Below are 22047 nucleotides of genomic sequence, written 5' to 3' on the forward strand. Positions count from 1 at the left end.
TTCTGCGGACCGGAGATGGACGTGGGCAAGCGCCGACGCGGCAGCTCGGGACGCGGCGCGGGCTGGTCACTGGCTGCCGCGGCTGCGGACGAGCGAGAAGAGGCCTTTAGCCCTCCCGACTCGGGGGGGCAGGAGGGAGAGCACCGGGGGGATGCGGGCTTATTTTGCGCGATGTGTACGGGAACCAGCTCTAGCGGGAAACGCTTTAACGGGCCAAACTCCAGCAGAACTGATTTCTGCAGCCGGGAGTCACATGGCTGTTCAGCTGGAAGTTTCGTGAGGCAAAGCAAAGTTAACAGGTAACTCTTGATAGCGTGTAGAACGGCTTGTCCTATTCCTTGATGTGCTTAACTTAAGCAGAGAGCTAAAATGAGAATCAAGAACCCAGTGTAGCTGTGATCCAGAGTTCTTCTCGGAGCTCTTTTACTTCAGTACACCAAGGAAGCTTGCCTGAATCACAAACCGTGATGTTTACAATGGCCTCACATGTAGATTAGATTGCTGCTGCATGGTTCCTTATAAGCTGTTTGCCTAATTCTTAGATTGGCTCATCCAGATGCGTCATTGACCCTTTTGTGGCTTCTATATATACTTAATCTAAAGACTGTATTTAGCAGTGGTAAAACAAAAATTACTTAAGTAATATTTTTCCAAAAAGTTCAGTAATTCAGTGATGTGCTAATTTCTTTTTTTTAATTAAAACAAAAAAAAGCAGTTCAATAGCTACTATTTATGCAATGTTGAACTAACACGTAAAGTTAACATGCAATACTTGAACTTATTTAGTGATTTATATAGTAAGAGTATGATACTAATAAAAATGCCAAATGGACAAAAGTTATTTAAAATACTGGTGTTCATACCTCATAGAATCTTCGGGTTGGAAGGGAACTTTACAGGCCATCTAGTCCAACCCCATCACTGTCCTCTAGTTGAAGAGCTAGAGCAGGTTGCTCAGAGCCCCATCCAACGTGACTTGGATGGAGCATCTACCACCTCTCTGGGCAACCTGGGCCAGGGTTTTACCACCCTTGTTATAAAAAATGTCTTCCTTTTATCTAGTTGAAATCTGCCCTCTTTTTACCCCTTGTCCCGTCGCTACAAGCCCTGCTAAAAAGTCTGTCCCCACCTTTCTTATCAGCCCCTCTCAGCCCTGGCAGCTGCAGGAAGGTCTCCCTGGAGCCTTCTCTGCTCCAGGCTGAGCCCCCCCAGCTCTCCCAGCCTGTCCTCCCAGCAGAGCTGTTCCAGCCCTCGGAGCGTTGCTGTGGCCTCCTTTGGCCCCGCTCCAGCAGGTCCGTGTGTCTCCTGTGCTGAGGGCTCCAGAGCTGGACGCAGCACTGCAGGGGGGTCTCCCCAGAGTGGGGCAGAGGGGCAGAATCCCCTCCCTTGCCCTGCTGGCCACGTGGTTTTGGGGGCAGCCCAGGACCGGTTGTTTTGAGGATATTGACTGCTTATTTTTTCAGTCAGTGAAATAAGGAAAAGTAAGAAGAGGGAGATTTTGCTTGTTAAGAACTTTGTAGCTGTTGAGGCCAAGGACTCTGTTAAAAGTATAATGAAGACTCCCGAGTCACGTGAGGAAATGAAATCTTTGCATCAGGTGTATTTTGAGGACCTCACGTTTCCCTGAAGTGCTTATAATCAGATGCAGACTTCAAGGCTAGAAAGAGTTACATGCATAAAGAATCAGCATCTATTCATGACTTTAATACCAGTGAGGTTTAGAAGATCTAAAGTAAACATCAGCTTATTTTTAGTTGCTAGTCATCTTTAGCAAGTGGACTGGTTATGATGTGACTTTGCCATCCGTGACATGTTGGGAGTTGGAAAGGAGGAAGGGAGAGGAGAAAAGATTAAGTAGCAAAGAAATGAGAAAGGTACAATGAGGAAATATAGTGAATGATCATTAGGACATTTCTGGATATTCTGTAACTCTGCAGCCAAGCCCATTAAAATGTTAATTTAGGGAATAATTTTAATTAATTGACAGAAAAGACGCTACTCTACCAGAAGTCTCTGGTAAAGTTTAGCCTTTGTTTTACAGTGAGCAGCTGAACTGGTGCCAGTCCCACAGAGATCTGATGATGATGATCCAAGAAATGAAAAGGTGTTTGCCTGAAGAGAAAAGGAGTTCCAGCAAGCCCAGTACCATCAGTGCTCTCAATTATGCTTTGCAGTGTGTCCAACAGGTGCAAGGTATGTGTGGAAAAAAATCTGGAACTGTAGAAGCTATACAGCAGCTTGGTTTGAATAGACGTGTCTGGCAACAAATAACATTAAAACAAATGAAAGCATTCCAGTTATCCTGCAAACAACTGGCTTTCTGAAGCACTGTGGGTTTGTTTCTTTTAAATAATCATGTTACTTTCTCTATTGAAATACCTGCCTACTGCTTTTCTTTTCTTCAGAATCCTATAGCTAATAGATGCCTACTAATAACTTTCTGTGTATATTGAAAAAACAGCATTCCTGTCCCACTCTGAAAAATGATTGAATAGTCTTATGTTTTCCAACAGAATTAAGTAGCTAAAATTATTCTTTTGCCGTCATGTTCTGTCTTTCTACTTCCTCATGCTCATTTTCTGTAACATAAATAGGTCATTCCAATAGTATAATCGATATTCCTTTTTCCTTTGTCGCTACACAGACCTTCCTCATCTCACCTTGGACTTCACCAAAAAAGATGACAAAAGTACAAGGGCTGTAAGAAATACTGTCAAAATAGTCTCCTTACTGACTTCTTTGTGTTTTGTTTTGCTTTTCCTGTTTTCTTTTTTTTTTTTTTTCAATTAGCAAACAATGACTTTTTCCAGGCTCTGAATGACCGAAGAGTGTTTCAGACAGATGTGATGACCTACAGCGTAGAAGAGTTGGTGACAGTTGCATCTGAACACACTCCAAAAAACACTGTAAGGAATTCAGGCACACTCAAGGAGTTCATCACTTGCTGTTTCACTCTCTATTTTGTCTCCTTATGTCGTTTTGTGGAAATAGGATGTGTAAAATTGAAAAGCCTTTAAGTTTTAGCCAGGCAGGCCTTTATGTTTTTAAAGGTAGATCAAGACTACTTTTTATCTGTGCTGACTCAGGGTACCCAACAGCAGAAAGCGGAGAAATACTTTTTTTTCTTTTTCTTCTTTTTTTGCCAGAAGCAACAAATACCTCCAAGAATTTTACTTGAGAATTCATTTACAGCATAGTAATCTCTTGAGACAGACTTAGCAGGACGTTTTCAAAGCTGATCAGTCCATAGTTGTGAGGGACTTTGGTTTCTATTTGTACTCCTGGATTTAACTTTTTTTGTCTTGGTTTGCAGTATGTGTCATGATTTCTGTCTGTGCTTCAAAGAAAAGAGTGTTTCTTGACATTCAGTAATGTTAGATGCTATATCAGATATACTGCAAATGCCTTCTACTTGAAAAGTTCTCAGAATGTTTTTGTATCTGGAATTGTGGTGAATACTCTGAAATCTGGGGAGAAGTGTGTGTGATAATGTGATAACCAACCATTCTGGACGATGGCAAGCATCACTATAATCTGTTTCATTTTTGATATTGCAATCTTACTAGCATTTGTAAATCACGAGTAAGCTACTATAGCATTGCAGACTGTAGTAGCTCTCACACAGCTTTACTTGGATGCTAACTTAAGAGCACATTTTTTAACCTCTGTCTTAGGTTGTGCTGTGTGGTGGTTTGGGGTTTGTTTGTTTATTTTGTGGTTGGTTTTGTTTTGATTTTTTTTATCCTTACAATATTGCTACTATGTGTTGGAGGAGAATTGCCTTTAACAATGTTTGTTTTCCAGGACACATTTGTGGCTGTGTTTTCCTTGCTTTCGGGACGCATAGTGCATATTTCTGAGCAGGCAGCATCCATTCTAAACTGTAAGAAGAAAGTGTTGAACTCCTCCCGGTTTGTAGAGCTGCTTGTCCCTCAGGATGTGAGTGTGTTCTACACACACACTGATCAGTCCCACCTGCCACTTTGGAACATGGAAAGTCAAAGAGGTGGGACTTGGCAATGCTCTTAAATGCCTTCTGTGTCTTTCTGTCTTCACAGAATGAGAATAGTCATTCATTTTAAATGCTTATGCTAGCAATATACATAGGCAGCACTTGTTCCCTTTCCACTTTGAAAAATTGAGTAGCTGTGCAGCTAGAGTCCTAGCTAGTCTCCTAGAGGTGTAACACTTACTTGGGGTAAGTAAAAGGCAGATACTTCATTGCTTTGTGTACCATCTTACTCATTCCAAATACTGCTGCTTTTTAAAAAGAAACTAAAAGTCTAATTGTGAGCTTAAAGTTGTTTAATCTACATCTCAGCCTTGCTTAGGTGCTTTGTCTTTGCAGTCCGCTTGCAGCCTGCTGTGAACATAGCACACTGAACCCAGGTTTGAAGCTGACTTGCTATTTAGTGCTGGATGTGCCTAAATGGTGACTTTTGAGTCCAATGTTATTTGTGAGCAATTCAAATGTAGCTCGCATGCCAAGGCTGTGTCTTTTGCCCACCTAGCCATGGGGCTGTTCTGGCATCAGAGCTGGGAAGTCCAAAATCCTCGCTAACAAAGGATACGAGACAATCGGAGGCTGCTAACGCTAACATGCCAGAGATTCCCAACATGGAAGCCAGTCATGTGCTTGCCCAGCAGAGCAGTGCCACCCCTATGGAGTTGTTATTTTCTTGCTGTAAACTGTTACTGAATTTTCCTCTCCCCATAACTCTTGGCTGTGTGTAGTTTTTGGTACATTCCTGGCTCACAAAGCCAGGAATTTTTGCCTTTCCACAGTGATGCACTGGGAAAGGTTTTTTTAGATCATGTGTATTTCCTCTGAATTTAGTTCCAGGTCAGCCATTTCTCCAAGAGTGAGCAGGCTGGAGAAGAGAGGTAACATTTGAGGTGGGAGCAGGCTGTCGAACTGCTAATTCAGTAGCTAATAAAGAGCAGGTTTTGCGACTTTGGTCTTGCTCAGAAAGTCAGAGCAAGAGTTTACAATGGAAGAGTTTAGCAAGAATGCAGAGTTTAAAATAGTTCTGGTAAGTGTGACCTTTTTAAGGATATTAACTGAGACTTTCAATGTGTGTTCTTCTCATTAGCTTCTCTGTATGAATATGCCCAGGTGAAATCCTTTTTCTGCAGGATCAGGCAAGTACATTATTATAGTTTTAGTACATTATTATAGTTTTATGTTGGTGAAGGCTGGTCAAAGGGTACTGTACTGGTCAGAAACAGTGTTCTGTTGTTACAACTGACCAGTGTGAGCTTGTGGCACTCCATTACAAAATCGGCTGATTGTGTTTAATATTGGCACCCAGAAGGACATTTTGAATAACTTTCCTATAGTGATGCTTAAACTTGCATGGGGATAGAACGAAAACTGTTCGTACATGTTTCTTTTGGACCTATTGGTTTCCTTTAGTACTGTTGTGTAGGAAGAGAATGATCTTGTGAAAAAAATTAATGCTCCCTTTTTACAGTTTGAGAGGGGAGGCAGAGGGTGTTTTGCTTAAGATTGCTGTAGAGTTTGTGACAGAGGCAGTAACAGAAACTCAGTCACCTGAGTCCCAGTATAAGAGCTGAATCATGAGATACTACTTGTAGTCTCTGTGGATGCAGTTTGTTGCTTTTTGCCTGGCTCATCATAATGCTAAAAAAAGAAAAAACATTTGAGATTGGACTGTAATCTTCGGTGCCGTTCTGTTCCAGGCTCAGGTGGTCTCTTGATTTCAGTAAGAACTGTTTGCTTCTGAGCAGATACAATACTTGTTCCATCTTTCAATTGATCACTGATTCATTCATCTGTGTTTCAAAAAAAACAAGCTCTGAAATCACCTTTGTCTCTTTAATTGTGTAAGGGTTCTTGGAATAAATATAGCAGGATAGATACCAATTTTAAGTTGGGGCAACTGTTTGTAGGATACGTAAACATTTTGCAATAGCTTTTCTTCAGATTTTCATACATCTCTGCTTCCTGTCTGTAGCAGATCCTTTTGATTATGTGAGCTTCATGAGTAAAAAGACTTCTTCACAAACACATGCTAGGCTTAAGTATGAAAATGTTTGGGGGTTTTTTGTGGGTTAAACTTCTGCTAATATCCAATTTCCAGTTGTTTTTTGTTTTGTAAAGGGGAAGCTATCAGTAGTAGTTTTTATGACACTAACTTTTCTCTAGAAACATTTTACAAAACTAAGTGTGGAATAAGAAAGTACCTTTTAGTGTAAGTAATAACGTCCAAAAGTTGATCTCGATTCTTTCGATCAGAGCTGGGTAAGACACTGCAATTATAACAGATGAAAAAACACTTGCAATAGAAACAGGCAGTCGCTAATGCAGTTGTTACAAAGCCCTGGATAAGATCTCATCTAGAATGTCGTGCACTGCTACTGCACACACATGCTCTAGGAAGACAAAGCCTCATGGGAGGAGGACAATCAAAGAACAACTATTTGTTAATTGAGGCTGGAGGAGTCTTACTTACGTAGGTCAGTGAAATAAAACTGGAGAGAGACAGCTTTTTTTTTCTTGCCCTAAAAATGGTACAGAATAAACAACAAACAGAAGAAGAACTGTTTAAATTGAAGGAGAGCACAAGGCCAAATGAGTAGTTCTTGTGAATACATTTAGACTGTGAATTAGAAGGTGGTCTTAACAGTTAAGGTAGTGGCATTTATAGAACAGCCTCTGAATGCAGGTATTACAAGCAAAACACCTACTTGGTTTTAAGGGGAGTGAGATCATTATTGCTGAATACGTTGGCCTTGGATCGCAAGGGGGTGTGCGTAGGACCTCGGGAGGTTCTGGTTATCCGAGTCGGTGTGCTCAGCATAAGTTCTCTCTGCAGGGCTCAGCCCTGGCGTGAAGTATCTGAGTCTTGACACCATTATTGTTAATCGCTTTTTTTTACTTTTCCTCAGGGGTGGTAAAGATCAAGAACAAGAAATGCGTTGTTACCCCTTCCGAATCACCCCGTACTTGGTCCATGTGTGCACTTCTGTTCACGTGGATGCAGAATCCTGCTGCTTAGCTTTGGCTGAGAAAATTCACTCTGGATATGAAGGCAAGTCAGGAGACTCCAATGAAAAAAAACCAAGCCGATAGGAAAATGCAGTATATGAAAGACTGCTTCCTTTGTTTAGAACTTGTGCTTGGGTAGTCTCACTTGTGTAACTTACAGTTTGTGTGTGTGCATGCATGTGAATCCAGAGCATCTGTACCTTCTTTGCAAGACCCCAAAGCATTTGACACCTCCTCACTCTTTTTATTTTTGAGAGAAGTTTGTAGCACCTAAAAATTTCTGAGTTACTGGTCAGAAAGCAGTGAACAATAGAAAGTTCAAGAGCCACTAACTCTCTGTCATGAGCAAAAGTAACAGCTAGATTTTCACTTTTAGTGCATATTTTGTTTCAGTAAACATTTCTTTTTCCATTAGCTCCTCGAATTCCTATGGATAAAAGAATCTTCACCACCACTCACACCCCTGGCTGTGTTTTTCTTGAGATAGATGACAGGTGAGATTTGAATCTTAAGACCTATGAGGGTGTGTATGGAGAGGTGGCAAAAAAATCCCTTGGTGGTGCAGCTGGAGACTCAAGTAAAGCAATTGAACTGTGCAGTTGGCAATAGTTAATTAAACAAAGTAGTTTTATGTTAGTCCTGTCATGGAAAAACATCTAGAACTCCACGGACATAATCTCCTTTGTTGACTTAAAATGTGAATTAAACAGAACTACAGTCAGTTTTCATTATCCAGGGCAATGGGGACCTGTGGTAACAGACGGTGGAAAACCCATACAATGCAAAGCTCTGGGGATCACAGTGTGGAGATACAGCTGTACTGAGCTGGGTCAGATAAATTTGGCCAGACTAATGCTGTCACCTGCAAAGCTACAAGAGTGTTTTTATAACACACTTCGCAGCATCCTTGTCAGATTTCTGACTGTCATTTTGTCTATGACCTGTTTCTTCAAGGTCCCTTTTTTTTTTATTTGCTTATAGACAAGCATAAAACTGCCTGCCAATGTGAAAATCTGTTAGATCTCCAGGCACAGATATGTTTGGTATTTACACGTCTGTGTTGCACTGGAGGTTTATTAGATGGGCTGGGAAATGTTCTGTAGCCTTAGTTCATGTCATTGTAGATTGTTCATGGGGACTTCACTGACAAGCAAAGGGTTAAGGATGTAAATACTCAAAACTATATAATCAGTGCTAATGTCTTCACGTTTCAGAGCAGTGCCTTTGTTGGGCTACTTACCTCAAGATTTAATTGGAACCTCCATACTGATGTATTTGCACCCAGAAGATCGTCCTTTGATGATTGCTATTCACCAAAAAAGTAAGTACAGTTGCTTTAAGAGGAATTTCTACTGGTTTTCACATTCTTTCATTATTATTATTATTAATATTGTTTGACAGGTGGCTGATCTGCAGTCTAGACAAAAATAATGAATTGAAGCAACCAGTGTGAGATCAAAACAAATTCAAACCCAAAGTTTTAAAGGACCCCAGTCATTAGCATTTGTGCTTGCACTACTGTGTCATAATGTAAACTAAATCTTGTTCCTTGATTTTTTTGGTTGTTCTTTTTTTCAGTCCTGAAATTTGCTGGCCAACCCCCTTTTGAACATTTACCTATTAGATTTTGTACACAAAATGGGGATTATGTCATACTGGATACCAGCTGGTCCAGTTTTGTGAATCCTTGGAGCAGGAAAGTAGTGTTCATCATTGGCCGACACAAAGTCCGGACGTAAGTCAGTTGTAGAATGGATCTATTAAAGTGCTTTTTATTGAATACTTTGCAAAACAAAACAGTCTCAGTACTGAACTAGAGACATAAAGTTGCTCCTGCGGTCTGTGACAACTACCTAGCATCTGTCTTGCCACCTATTGCTTCAGAACAGCATTAGTCTTGTTTATTAAGTATAAAAATAAGTAAATTACTTTGAAGTAAAAGTCAGAGCCAGCTTTTTTTTAGCTTATGTTTTTGCACATGGTTGATCTCCAAATACTGTGACAATGGACATGTCTAAATCAAAATAATGGGTTTTAGACAAGCTGAGTAAAAGCTAAAAAGCAATGTAAAAAGCAGATCACCTTAATAAATAATTAGTTGATATTCATTCATGATTGGCTTACAAAAAAAAAAATAATTGACAGATATGTAGCCAAAATCACCTTCTGGCTTGTTTTCTTGTGGAACATTCACTTGATACAGAATCTAAGTATTTACCAAGGTAACCTCTTTTAAAAATGCAATTAGTATTGAACGTGCAAGTTAATTTTTCACAGAATCACTAAGGTTGGAAAGAACCTTCAAGATCATCAAGTCCAACCATTAATCCAGTGCCACCATGTCCCCTAAACCATGTCCTGAAGCGCCACATCCACACGTTTTTTGAACACTTCCAGAGAAGTGTTCAGAAGTGTTTCAGATGTTTCTCCTTAGTTTCCAAGAGGTTTGGAAATATGACTCTCTGCCTTCCCCTTACCTGATTTGTTTTCTAGGAATTGGCTTTTGGGGATGGCCTTTTGCTTTTTCAATGCGATCTTTTATTCAAGATTTTATGGGGTGTGACTTTGCCTTCTGAGTGAAGGAGGCAGAGGGGTATATGCTTGTCAACCTTAACTCGTGTCACGATGCTGGTGTACTGACTTCTCTGGGGCTTCACATGAAGCACTGCTCTCATAGTGCTGCTCCAGTACCCTAGCAGAGCTGCTAGTGGAACAAATGACATCCGTTTGTGTTGATTCAGAGAAGTAGTCAAAATAAAATAATGATAATTAAAAAAAAGAATCTGTCCTAGCTCTGTTTATAGCCTACCTTTTCTTCATCAAATTAAAATTAATAGTGAAATTTTGATGGCTCTTCTCCAGAAGCCCTCTGAATGAAGATGTCTTTGCTGCAAGAAGTAGAGAAACAAGTGGTGTTCAGAAAGAGATAAGAGAATTGCAAGGACAAATTTACAAGCTGCTTCTGCAGGTAAGGAAGGTGAAAGAATTTCAAAACACTGGCAGGCCTTCTGAATGAGAGGCTAAAGAAACTTGGGTCTGTTTAGCAGACTGCTCTGGGGGTGACCTTTTAAAAGGTCTGAAAGGAAGGTTCTAAATGGAGACAGGCTTGTGTGACAGCATTTAAAAATATGGCTCTGGGTAGCCCACCTGATTAGAAAAAAAAAAAATTTGTTTGGCATATTTGCCAAGTCTTTATGTTGAAAGATAAAATTGCATCCTGAAACATCTTTAAGCATGGTAGAGAATTTTTCCCAAGCAAGTGGTAGAGCCCAGAGCAACACTGACTTTTCACTTAATTTTCTGTGTTTACTTTAAGTTCTATGTTGCAAAGTCTTCTGGTTCTCTAAGAGGATGATTTTTTTTTTTAATTGCTATTTTTTCCCCTCATACAGCCAGTTCACAGCAATGTTTCCAGTGGTTATGGAAGCCTTGGAAGCAATGGCTCTTATGAGCACTATATCAGCATAGCATCTTCAAGTGACTCCAATGGGAATTGTGCAGAGGAAATACAGGAACCAGTAAGTCTATAAATGTGTCACTGCCTGCAGAGTTAACAAAAGTATGGGTTTAAAAATGAGAATTTTTACTGTGTACATATGCACTACTCATCATGACTTTTACTGAAGTGGGAAGATAAAGCTTTTTTCAAGATAAATGTGCTTAAATTGGTCAATTATAGAACACTGACTTTTGGTTTTTGCTCTTAATTTTGCTGACTAAAATGAGCAGATGACTACTATGGTAGTTCACCAAAGTAAGTTGAAAACTTGCTTAAGATCAGCCTTCTCGACCAGTGGACTTGAAGAAAAAAGTGGAAGAACCATGCAGCCAGAAAGAAGATTGATGCATGTGGAGGGGTTTCTCTTTGCTTGGGATTTTCTGTTTTGTTTTAAAAAGGGCAATAGGGGTACAGTGTAGACTGCTGTAGAAGAGAATGGGTACAGTGCTGTCCTAAAACAAGCATTGCAGTTACCTAATTCCCTTGTGAGGCTCCTGGGTAAATCATCAGCTTATTCCCCGCTCAAGGCTTGCATCAGTATTAAAACATTGAAATGCTGAGGCTGTTGGAGCTTTATCATAGTTAGTTTAATTATGCATGATAATTAGATTCATTAAATTTACAAATACCAATACATACCAGGCTTAGGCCGACAGTCTACTCCCTTTCAGTTTGGACAATACAAGAACCCAAGCCCATCTTAATGGTCTCCTATGGGCTCTTCTGATTCATTTTATTCTGACTTCACATTTTCACATATCTCAAGATGACATTGCAACAAGTTTGTGCGGATGTCAACCGAATAAAGAATCTGGGACAGCAGCTGTATATTGCATCAAGGAACAAGCCACAGAATGGAAATGGACAGGCTGTGAGCTCAGAAATGCTAGGAGGTAAGTTAATGTAATTATGATCCTTAAGGTGAACTCCTCTAGATCTATAGCCATGAGTTTGGCTAGCAGGTGTTATGCTGAAGAACTTAAGATAGCATTTTAGCATGGCTTAAATGTGGAAAGTGTTTTGTTTGGGGGGGGGGCGCGTGTTTGTGGTTTGTTGTTTGTGTTTTTAAAAACTAGCTAACCAAAAAAAACCCCCAAAACCCACCCCAGAAAAACCTCAGCAGATGCAGTAACTTTTTAACTGCTCCCTGAGATCTGGAGGAACATATCTGTCTCTTTTAGGTTTAATAGACTTTTTTTTTTTTTTTACATTTTCTAGTGCAAATGCAGACTTGCTTGTAACAAGTACATGTTTCCATAGTAGTCTTCCCTTCGTTATTTTATGTGGACTCTCAGAAACAATCCATAGGTTGGAAAACACTGCTTCTCTTCCCAAGTAGTGGTTTAGTTATTGATAGTGGTTTAGTTATTGAGTGCTTAATATTATGCTAATGCACGTTATTTGCAGTTAGTACTTAGCACAAATACAAGGAAAAAGATGGATGCTTCCTCAAATATCATAGGAATCTGTATTAAAACATTTTATGCATCACATGCATCACATGCACTGTGATACTCTCTAGGAAAATTATAATTAACACCTAGTCTTGTTGATAAGCAGACTGCACTGTGAATGTTGATACTACTCTGACCAGTGTATCTATGCTATAAAAAGTTGTAACTTAACTGTTAAATAACAGGCTGGATTCTGTGATGTATAAATTGAGAGACAATTGCAGCTTTGCTTACACTTTAATTACAATTTTTTTTTTCTATGCTGTTTTCTTTGTGTTTACTAATTGTTCTGAGTAGATGCTTAAGATGTTGTGTGGGCTTTTTTGCTGTTTAGCCATTCTTTCCCCTTTTCCCTCCCCTGCCTCAAAACATGTGAATTGAGATGAAAATGCAGAATAACTTAGTAATGAGAGCTGTGCTGTTATAGGCCATATATTCCTGTAGAATATATGTGTATCCCAGTATATGTGTGTGTGTGTATATATATAAAAAAGTGTCTGTGTGTCTTGGTGGGGGTAGTGTTTAGATACTTTTGAGAGGAGTCTTTGAGGATTTCTTCTTTTCTAGGGAAGAGGTACGCTGGTTCCTGTTTTCTTCAGACACTGAGAAGTGATAGCACAGAAGAACCAGGCAAGGCATTTTATGATGACTCAAAGAAGACTCCGCATGTTCCTTCCTATCAGCAGATCAATTGTGTTGATAGTATTATCAGGTAATAAACTATGAAGCAATTTTAGTGATATAAGTTTAAGATTAATTGGTGGAAGGTAAATAGCCAAGCAGTTTGCATTGGTCTAAATTGGGGTTTGAGTTGTGAGATAAATTTGAGACTGTTTGTAAAGTGTTTTTGCCTCTCTGGGCAATCCATCCTAATGCTCAGTCAATCTTAACTACACAGTAATGAAGAATTTAGGTCCTAAGATTCTGTTTGCAGCTGTTGATGTTTGTCTACTGCTAGTTTCACCATTGGTGTGCAATAGGAGTTTAAGATAATTTAGATGGGCATAATATGTCAATGTCATCTTAATATATGCTTTGAGAACATCTGTATAAAACAGAAAGTTGATATAATTTATAAAGTGTTGGTATTTTTTAGCACAGTGGATAATATTGTCTTTTTTTCTTTTTTTTTTTTTTTTTTTTTTTTAAGAGTAATTGATAGATTTAATTTAAAATACTCCTTGGAAAGCAGATATGTGTCCAGAACTTCCTGCAGTGAATTTAAAATACTAGTTAACAACTCCTGGTCCAGTTTGGATTGTTCAAACGTTTATCTCTTCAGATGGAAAAAAAACTCAAAGCAGGGAGAGCTTCCTGTGATGTGCTTTTATTTCAGATATCTAGAGAGCTGCAGTATTCCAGCATTGAAAAGGAAATGTAAATCTTCTGCAAATACATCGTCATCATCTTCAGAAGATGAAAAGCAAGTCCAGCAAAGCCAGCGGGAAGTCGAGGCATTGGAAGGTACCACAAAGTATACTGACAATCATAATAGAACCGCAACAACTGATTTATTTTTTATATGCTACTGTTGTACATTCCAAGTTTATGTGCACTTCTTAAATTGTTGTCACACTAACAGCACAAATATTTTGGTTATGTGGTAAATATTTGCTTACCTTGTCTAGATCTCGCAATTAAGCATAAGCTACAATAGTAAGTCTTTGAACGTAGAATGCATCGAAAGAACTAGTGTCTGTTGTTGCTAAATGAATCTTCTGTTGCTCACTCATTTTATGCCATGTTTAGTATGTGCTGACATTGCACTGGTGTATGAATGTCACATTTATTTGTATGTAAGACTGTCTTATTTAATAGTCTGCATAGTTACTGTTTGTTTCTGAACCAGTCAGACTTGATGAATTGGGAGCATAGTGCTTGGGATGAAATTCCATGTAGGAGCTTTGTCATTTACCACTAGATACTGCTATGCTTTCAGCAGTTAATTCCCAACCTCCAATATCTACTGATCGGGAGGAGACACTGAAGGACCAGACAACTGCAGGCATCGTGGGAGGTCCTCTGGCAGACCTGACCCTGTCCAACAAGGCTCCAAGTGTGGTGTCTGTCACCAGCCAGTGCAGTTACAGCAGCACTATAGTGCATGTCCCGCACCCTGAATCAGGTACTGTCATACTCATGAAACACTGACTTGGCTCACTGATTTTTAAATTTACACAATGTTTCCAGACTGAAGTACACAGTGAGAAAGTTTTGTCCCTTTGAGATACGTTCTCATGGATATGAACTCCGAAATAGAATTAAGGTACTTCTAGGGACACTGTGAAGAAAACCTGAGCCTGGAAATTCTTAAAATATTTCAATAAAACCTAGTTTTAACAGAGCACACTATTTCCTTTCCCCTTTAACTTTATCACATAAATCTCAAGCACAACAATGTGCTTTTGGCCATTGAGGATTAAAATAAAAATTACTAATGAGCCAGTGTTAACTTCATTTTAATGCAGAAAGAAGCGTAAAAATGACTATTTAACTGCTATTGTACTAAGAAAGTATGAAGAAAGAAGTGCCTCCATAACTTTAAAGTGAATTTGAAGTTTTCAGACCATGCAAAGTAATTTGCTCAGCTGATGTTAGTGTAACTATATTTGAGTGTAATGGGTGTTTTCTCCCTCGCCTCTGCAGCTTGTATCTGCTCAGTAGTTCAGGCAGGATTGTTTTCTGTGTAACCCTCTGGGTGTTGTGGGAATTGGCACCAGAAGGCCAGAGCAAAGACTGATTTATTTTCTTCCCTCTTCAAAGAAGTGACTACAATGGAGGATACTACTGTTGGAAGTGAACAAATTGAGCTGCCTCCTGTGAATGCTCAGTGTCTCACTATGGTGTCTGAGGACTTAAAGCCAGTTGGGCTAACAAAAGAGACGTTGTCAGCCCACACTCAAAAGGAGGAGCAGAACTACGTTGACAAGTTTCGCCAGAGGATTTTGCTATCTCCATTTCGGACTTACCTTCAACAGGGGAGCAGAAGTAACAACGGACATTCCTGTGGCCGAGGTAGGCAGCAGCTTTCTGAAATAAAGACAACTTAGATGACTTACAAAGACCAACTTAGCAGTGGAGTCTGGTTCTCCTTTGGATGATTTAGCAAGTATCTTACTACGACTGCAAACAGAATATTTCCTTTGAAGTGCCAAGGCTTGACAAACAGCATTGCCCACACAGAAGGTCTGCTCCATCTTAGGTGTTGCTATCTTAGGCTTTTCACAAAGCAGATTATTATTGCAATAAACCCTGTAGTTTATTGCCTCCCTTTGAAGGAATGTGAAAGATCTGATTGGGATAAGCCAAAACGATCGGTAAGAAAATCGATTGCCTGAAGGAGAATATTGTAGATATGTCAGCAAATCCATCACTGTAGTGTATGGAAGAATTATCCAGAGGAAAGTCAGCTCTCCAAATAAGCCACACGCCATTATCTGGATGTATTTCTCTTCTCCTCTTTTTTTTTCCTTCCTTTTTTTTCTCTTTTTTTTTTAAATTCCCTAGGTCTGCCATTTCAGTGAATGTGTCTATTTTTCTTCCTCCTTAGGAGACTCCCCTTCAAAGCAGATGAGCCCAGCTAGCTGTAAAAAAGACAAACATGGAAAATTCAAGCGCCAGAAACCTCAGAGACAGTCCTCAGATAGCCGCTCTTCTAGTAAAAATAGACATAGTCTTCCATGTGAGAAGAGAACCATTCAGAAACAGTCATTCTGTCCCTCAGAAGTATCCTATCTGAGCTCCTCCAGTATGAATGTCCCTCCTTCTATGGGATTTCCTATCTATTCGGATCCACTATCTAGCTTTCCAGCCTCTTCAGTAGGAGAGGAACTTGCCCTTCCCTCATTAAAACCTGAGTCCGTGTCATCGTCACTGCTATGCTGTGAAGCACAGTCATGCCCAGCACTTTATCCCCCAAACCTAGGCATGTTTGTGGCTGTATTTTTTCAGAGTTTCCCCGTGTATGCTCAGATGCCTCAGTATGTCTTTCTTCCTAGCCCTCAGTATGTTTACCCCCCTTCTTCGTATCCATGCACTACACTACCTCCAGCCCCACCTCCTTCTGCTCCATCACCAATAGCACCACACTCTGTGGATCAGCCCTTTCCAGCCTCTTCTGCCACCTCTGTGGAGGACCAGCAAGAGGGCCAGCGTTATCAGGCCCTACTGCTGAGTAGCTCACGGAGCAGCTCCCCACTTCAGCTGAATTTGCTTCAAGAAGAGCTGCCAAAACCTATGGAGCTTTCCATTAGTACTGATGTTAAAGCACGTGCAGAAGCTAAATGTGTAAGTAACATGAATTTTTGATGTAGAGGAGAAATTCTTCACAGTGTTCAGTCAGCAAAACCAGTGATGATGATCTGTGCTTCAGGGTCACGAGACTGTGCTGCTTTTTCCAGTGGCTGTGCTACGTAGACTGCAGGGCACAAATAGCACAGGAGGTGGAGAAAGCTGTTTATACTTGCACCCATGGGAACTTGTAACAGTACAGTGCTGGCACTTAGCAAATGAGAGAAATGTGAGATCTTCTGGTCTAGGCTGCCACAAGCTGCCTTTGCTCAGCATTTTGGCAGCAGCCTTTTCAATTAAATTGTCGGCAGGAATTTGGGGTTTGGGGCTTTTATGCATGTGAAACTTGGTTAGTGCTGCACAATTCACATCCTTTTTCACCCAGTCCCACAGTCTCTGTGGAGAACCAAAACAAAGGGAAGATATGCTTCTAATTACTCCCTCTGTCTCCCAGGGATGCAGCTAATGAACGAAGAACAGGGATCCGTGTGGGTCGGTTTCCATACATGGGCATAGAAAAGGCCTCTCCAACTTCCGCGGTAAACTCAGAGGCAGGAATCTGAGCTCTGCAGGCGAGGAAAAAAATGTTGGCTCCCGAATCCAGATTGGGCTGGAAAGGCCGGATCAGCTGAAACTGCAGGGTAGGGTCTGAAAGGGGAGTTGGTGTACCTGTAGCTGCTGAAGTGGTGAGCTTCACATAGTGAATCAGGGGAAGATACTCTCATTTTCCCTGTAGTGCACCATTGCTTGATGTTTGCAGCTGCTTCATGCCGTCTAACAGGACGTGACAGGAACTGACTCCTGCTCTCTTGTCAGCAGAAAAAACTTAACAGTACAATATCTTGACCCAGTGGGGAAGGATCTACAGCGGAAACCAGTAAACTAGAGTCCAGATGCTTGTTGATTTCACCCATGAAGAGTGTTAATCTGAGTTCTAGACAACCATTCATTTTCAGAGCTAGAAACTCCAAACCCATTGAACTGATATGAGAATGTAGTCAACATGTGACAAATTCAGTAAATGCATGAACTTCCTCTTTCAAACTTACATGTAACTTCCATGGATGTGTTTGTTTTGATTTTTGTCTCCAGGACAATGATCCAGAAGATAGTGGTAACAGTGCTAGCCATTGTGCTTCTAGTCAATTTACTGACCGCTTGCTGTACGAGGACTCCCAGTCCGGTACAGGTTCAGCAGTATCAGGCAGTGGATCAGCTTTTTTGGGTTCTTTAGGTTCTGGCTCCAACAAGACTTCTGGCTGTGGGACAGGTAGGGAAGTTCGAGGTTTGGATGTTTGGTTCTTTGGTGCTAGATGGCTTGCTTAACATGTTGGTAATTCGTCACAAGATACTGTAATGGGAATGGGAAATCCCAGTAAGAGGATCTGTAGTCTTTACTTCTCACAGAATCATTAAGGTTGGAAAAGACCTTCAAGATCATCAAGTCTAACCATTAACCCAACACCACCATGCCCACTAAACCATGTCCCAAAATGCCATGTTCACACATTTTTTTGAACACTTCCAGTGATGGTGACTCCACCACCTCCCTGGGCAGCCTGTTCCAATGCTTGACCACTCTCTCTGTAAAGAAATTTTTCCTAATATCTAATCTAAACCTCCCCTGGCACAACTTGAGGACATTTCCTCTTGTCCTATCGCTAGTACAACTTTCAGTTTCACCAACTTTCAGTGTCTGAAGCCAAGTGTGTTTCAGTCACTGTAGCTGGAAATGGGAATCTAAGAAGTTATTCCTTTAACCTGTAAGTCACTCTCTCATTTTGCTCATTATCACTTTTCTCTGCATTAGGTACTGGCTTACATCTTTCTTGAGTAAAAGTAAATCTGCCTAGAGCAGAACCTCTTGAAACAGAAGCAGAGAAGTTGAGCCAATTAATTTTGAGAAGAGTAAATAGAGCTTTGGAGAACTTGAGTAACTTAAGAGGATGCACTTTATCTTTGAATTCTCAATAGGTAGTAATTATTTGCGAAGAGCAATCGTGGGAGTACCTGTGTTTGTATTACAGAACTAAATCGCAAGGATATACTGGTGTTCTTTTACTTTTTGTGCTGAATTACTAGGATTTCTCAGGCATGTGCATTTTTTTTTTTTTCACGGTAATTCTCAGCAGGTAGTGGGAAAAGCAGAAAGTATTTTGCCAGCAATGATTCTTCCGAAGCTTCCAAAGAAAAGAAGAATGAGGAAGCAGAAGAAAAAGGGACAGCTCATAAATCCAAACATGAGTCAGCCTGGGTGATGATGGATCACACACCTGAGCAAGTTCTAATGACTTACCAAATGCCAAACAGGTTGGAAAATATCCAACAATTTTTGTCACGTAGTTTGGAATTGTGCATAGAACTGTAAAATTAAAAATGAGACCATGGAAACGGTGCACATACCACCAAAACTCCAAGAAGATATATTAATTTACTGTTTGTGTGTTTTAAGCCCTGGTTATTTCCTTTTGCCTACTTTTTTTTCCCCACTTCCCTCATCAGTTAAAATACAGTAACAGGTAACCTTTTTGCTGCAGTGTTTAAGGGGATTAGTTATTGTCCTGTACTTTGAATGCATAAAGGAGTAAAAATACTTACGTGTTATTTGCAAGTAGCTTATATATGCTTTGTAACGAGATTCCACATTTAAAAAAAAAAAATAAACCCACACCAAACACCCAAAAAAAACCCCTGACAATTGGACCAGTGTTGGAAGAAGCCTTACAAAGCAAATAAGGTCTAACAAAGTATAGTTACTTTTCAGTGGCTGATGCTCTCTAAACTTCAGCCACATATACTGGTGAAGAGACTCTCCCAATGTGCTTATAATCAGTGCCTGTCTTGCTTCATTTAGTACAGCTGTGTTCACAGGTGTCTGTTACCTGCAGAATTAAAGAGGACGTTTTAAAGGAGGATCTGGAGAAGCTGGCAGTCATGCGAAAGCAGCAGCCTCGGTTTACGGATGGGCAAAAGAAGGAGCTAGCAGAGGTGCATGCATGGATCCGGACCCAGACTGTCCCACTGCAGATCAGCACCCAAGTAAGGAGTGGTGAAAGGAATTGGTAGCTTATTTGTGCCTTGGCTAACCAGAGACAGTGGAATTTCTAACCAGTGCAGTCTTATAGTACTGGGGTCATTGATGGTTATTACTTGTAAATTTAAGAAGGAAATGAGCTTGAGTACACTAGCCAAATGAGAAGTGCCAAAATACAGGTCTTTCCATTGTATTTTTTTGCAAGATGTGCAAATTCTGTGTAGGAACCACCTGTAACAAAGTTTCTCCAGTCATGCTGTGGGATGAACAGGAGTAGTGTCACGCTCTCACATAAGAGTCCATATCTAGTGATGTTTTTTCTGTTGGTGTTGGGTCATTTGCTCTTTTTCTTAGAAAGTTGATTGTTGCTATGATTGAATAGTATGTAACACTGGGACGTTAGTGAAGATTAGAGCAAGTGTGTGCAGCGAGCTGAAAAATGCCCATAATCACAGAGGTGGCTCAGGCATATAGTATGAAACAAAAAACTACCGTGCTTTTTGTAGGTGGATTTGTTCTTTAAGAATTTTGGTATCTTATGCCTGATTATTTTATCTGGTATAACTCTTGGGGATGCTGATAAACTACTTCTGATATTCGTGTGTGTTAGAGAATGTCCTAATCAGTTTAAAGTGTTCCCAGGTGCGATGGAGAAGGAGAGAGCAAGGCAGAACTAGTCCCGCAGAGATCTAGAGCTCCAATGATGAGTTGTACAGAAAACTTCAAGGCAGAGTGGCCTGCATTCATGTACTCATGCAGCAGAAAAATCTAATGTCTGTTAAAGCACTGCATGCTCTGTGCGTTAGGATTTTTAAATGTGGCATTCTGAGCTGTGGTATGTATTCTCTTGGAGCAGAAATTTGAGAAATCTATGTCCTTGGCTCTGGAACAAGACCAGAAAATTAGTCTTTGTTTTCCTAACACCTTGCTGGTAAAAATCAAGTCCTACTGTGGTTAGGACGAAGTGTTTGATTCAGATAGCAGAATGATGTCCAGTGGTCTTGCAGAAAATTCTGTTGAATGTTTGCATCTCAAATGTTGTGAGATGCACTGGTATGCAAGTATAAATATTTGGTATCTAAGGTGCTAAAACTGTTCCTAAGCAGTAGGTCATGTTTCCAATATAGATTGTCATTTTGCGAATGCAGCCAGGCTTCTGACAGTAGAAACAAATGCAGGGTTTCTGTTTTAATACTTTATTTCACTGTCGTATCATTTGTCAAGAACAAGAAAAATAGGGTCTGTCAATACACTCGGGCATTTCAGCCTGTTTTTGTTGGTCAATATCGTTGCTGTTAAGTCTGCAGTCCAAATCCTTAATGAGCAGTTTGCTTATAAAGCTGAAAGATAAGGCTTTCAAACTCAAGGAAGTCCCATGCCTTTTCATCTCAAATCTAAAACTCTATGTACCACTAAGCAAAGGATGCATTTCTAAGACAAGAGAAGCTGGAGAAGTACCTGCTTCTGAAAATAAGATACCTGTATAATCTCTGCTTTTAGAGAGATTCCAGCCCATTGGTGAGAGGTTTCAGGAGATTGCAACGTATCATGCTATCAGGATTTGACTCTGAAATACATTCATAAAAAGGAGAATTTAAATTACTATGTTCTTGTTCTTTTTTAAAGGGCTGTGTTACATGTGACATCAGGGAAGCGAGTTGTGAGGCTGCAATGGCTGATGACAATATGGAAAACAAGGGAAAATCATCTCCCCTCCTGCAATGCTGAAGACATCAGCACTTGTGTCAGTAAAACTGCTTGGTGTAATTCCCATTCTCTTTACTCTGGCTTTGCTACATGCTAGCATTGAATCTCTCTGGTTATCTCTTCCCAACATGAGCAGTTGCGCATGTGAAACTAAATCTTCCTCCATTACCCCTCCACTCCTGGCATGACACTGAAGACAATCTTTCACTTGGGAGGCTGTTTTCCTTCCTGACCTCACAGACTTGACACAGAATGGCTTGTGTTTCTAACTTTTGACTGCTCGATGCTGAGCAAAATACAACATTTTTTTGGTTTGGGGTTTTCTTTGTTTTGAACTTGGCAAGTAAGAGCCTGAGGAGATGCAGTGTTTAAGAACCTATGGCGATGAGCCTACCAGATCAGAGCATGTTTACTCTCCGTGTAAGGTAGATGTGTTGAAACCAGCATTGAAACCAAGTTACAACAGAGTGCTCTTCATTTTTGTTTATTCAATATTTAAAGGTCTAAACTGAAGATCCTGATTAGTCGGAGGCTCTAAAATCACTGTAGCTGGTTTGAGAATCCAGTAAGCTTTTTTTAATGAGCAGCTGAAAACTGGCCAAGCTGTTCTGCATCAAAATGCCTTTTGCCAGTTTGTGTCCATCAAAAAAATAAAAAAGTGAAAAGAAGCAAAGCTATTCCCTATGTTTTTCATGATGACTGTTTTGGAACCAAGTTGTTTTATAGCTTTTGCTTTTAAAGCTGTGTTTGTCAGGGTAGGTGTTTAAAATTAATTGAGCGTAACTGGTTTGCAAATCTGCTAGAGATTAAATTACAAATAGCAATAAAAAAAAAAGTAACAATTCAGGAGTTAATTCCTTATACAGAATCTGCTTTTTAATGACAGACACATGGGAACCCTTCTATATCAAGGCACTACAGCCTAGTTACCAATTCAAGTAGCTACATGCAATCCTTTATCTTACGTTGCTAGCACTCTGGAAGATGGATTTGTATCTTAATTTTTTGGTTGCTGTATTAGAGTAGTTAGATGAGTTGAATCCAGTCATAG

The 22047-nt window shown here is 40.1% G+C and overlaps 1 protein-coding gene across 1 annotated transcript; it reads left to right on the plus strand.

Annotated features, from left to right (window-relative positions):
• Positions 1-15: 15 nt before the first annotated feature.
• On the plus strand, positions 16-21017 carry PER3 (period circadian regulator 3; the record flags this gene model as incomplete). The annotated part of the gene is made up of 21 exons (XM_082009265.1): positions 16-299; positions 2042-2193; positions 2791-2906; positions 3805-4006; positions 5094-5142; positions 6913-7055; positions 7428-7506; positions 8227-8333; positions 8591-8747; positions 9875-9980; positions 10405-10530; positions 11278-11404; positions 12533-12677; positions 13302-13429; positions 13905-14090; positions 14729-14980; positions 15516-16252; positions 17348-17525; positions 18385-18565; positions 19144-19294; positions 20916-21017. 21 exons carry the CDS (start codon positions 16-18, stop codon positions 21015-21017), a joined length of 3708 nt encoding a protein of 1235 aa, XP_081865391.1.
• Between the last annotated feature and the right edge of the window lie 1030 nt (positions 21018-22047).

This window comes from Phaethon aethereus (assembly GCF_964289735.1).
Source record: "Phaethon aethereus genome assembly, chromosome: 21".
Taxonomy (NCBI): domain Eukaryota; kingdom Metazoa; phylum Chordata; class Aves; order Phaethontiformes; family Phaethontidae; genus Phaethon; species Phaethon aethereus.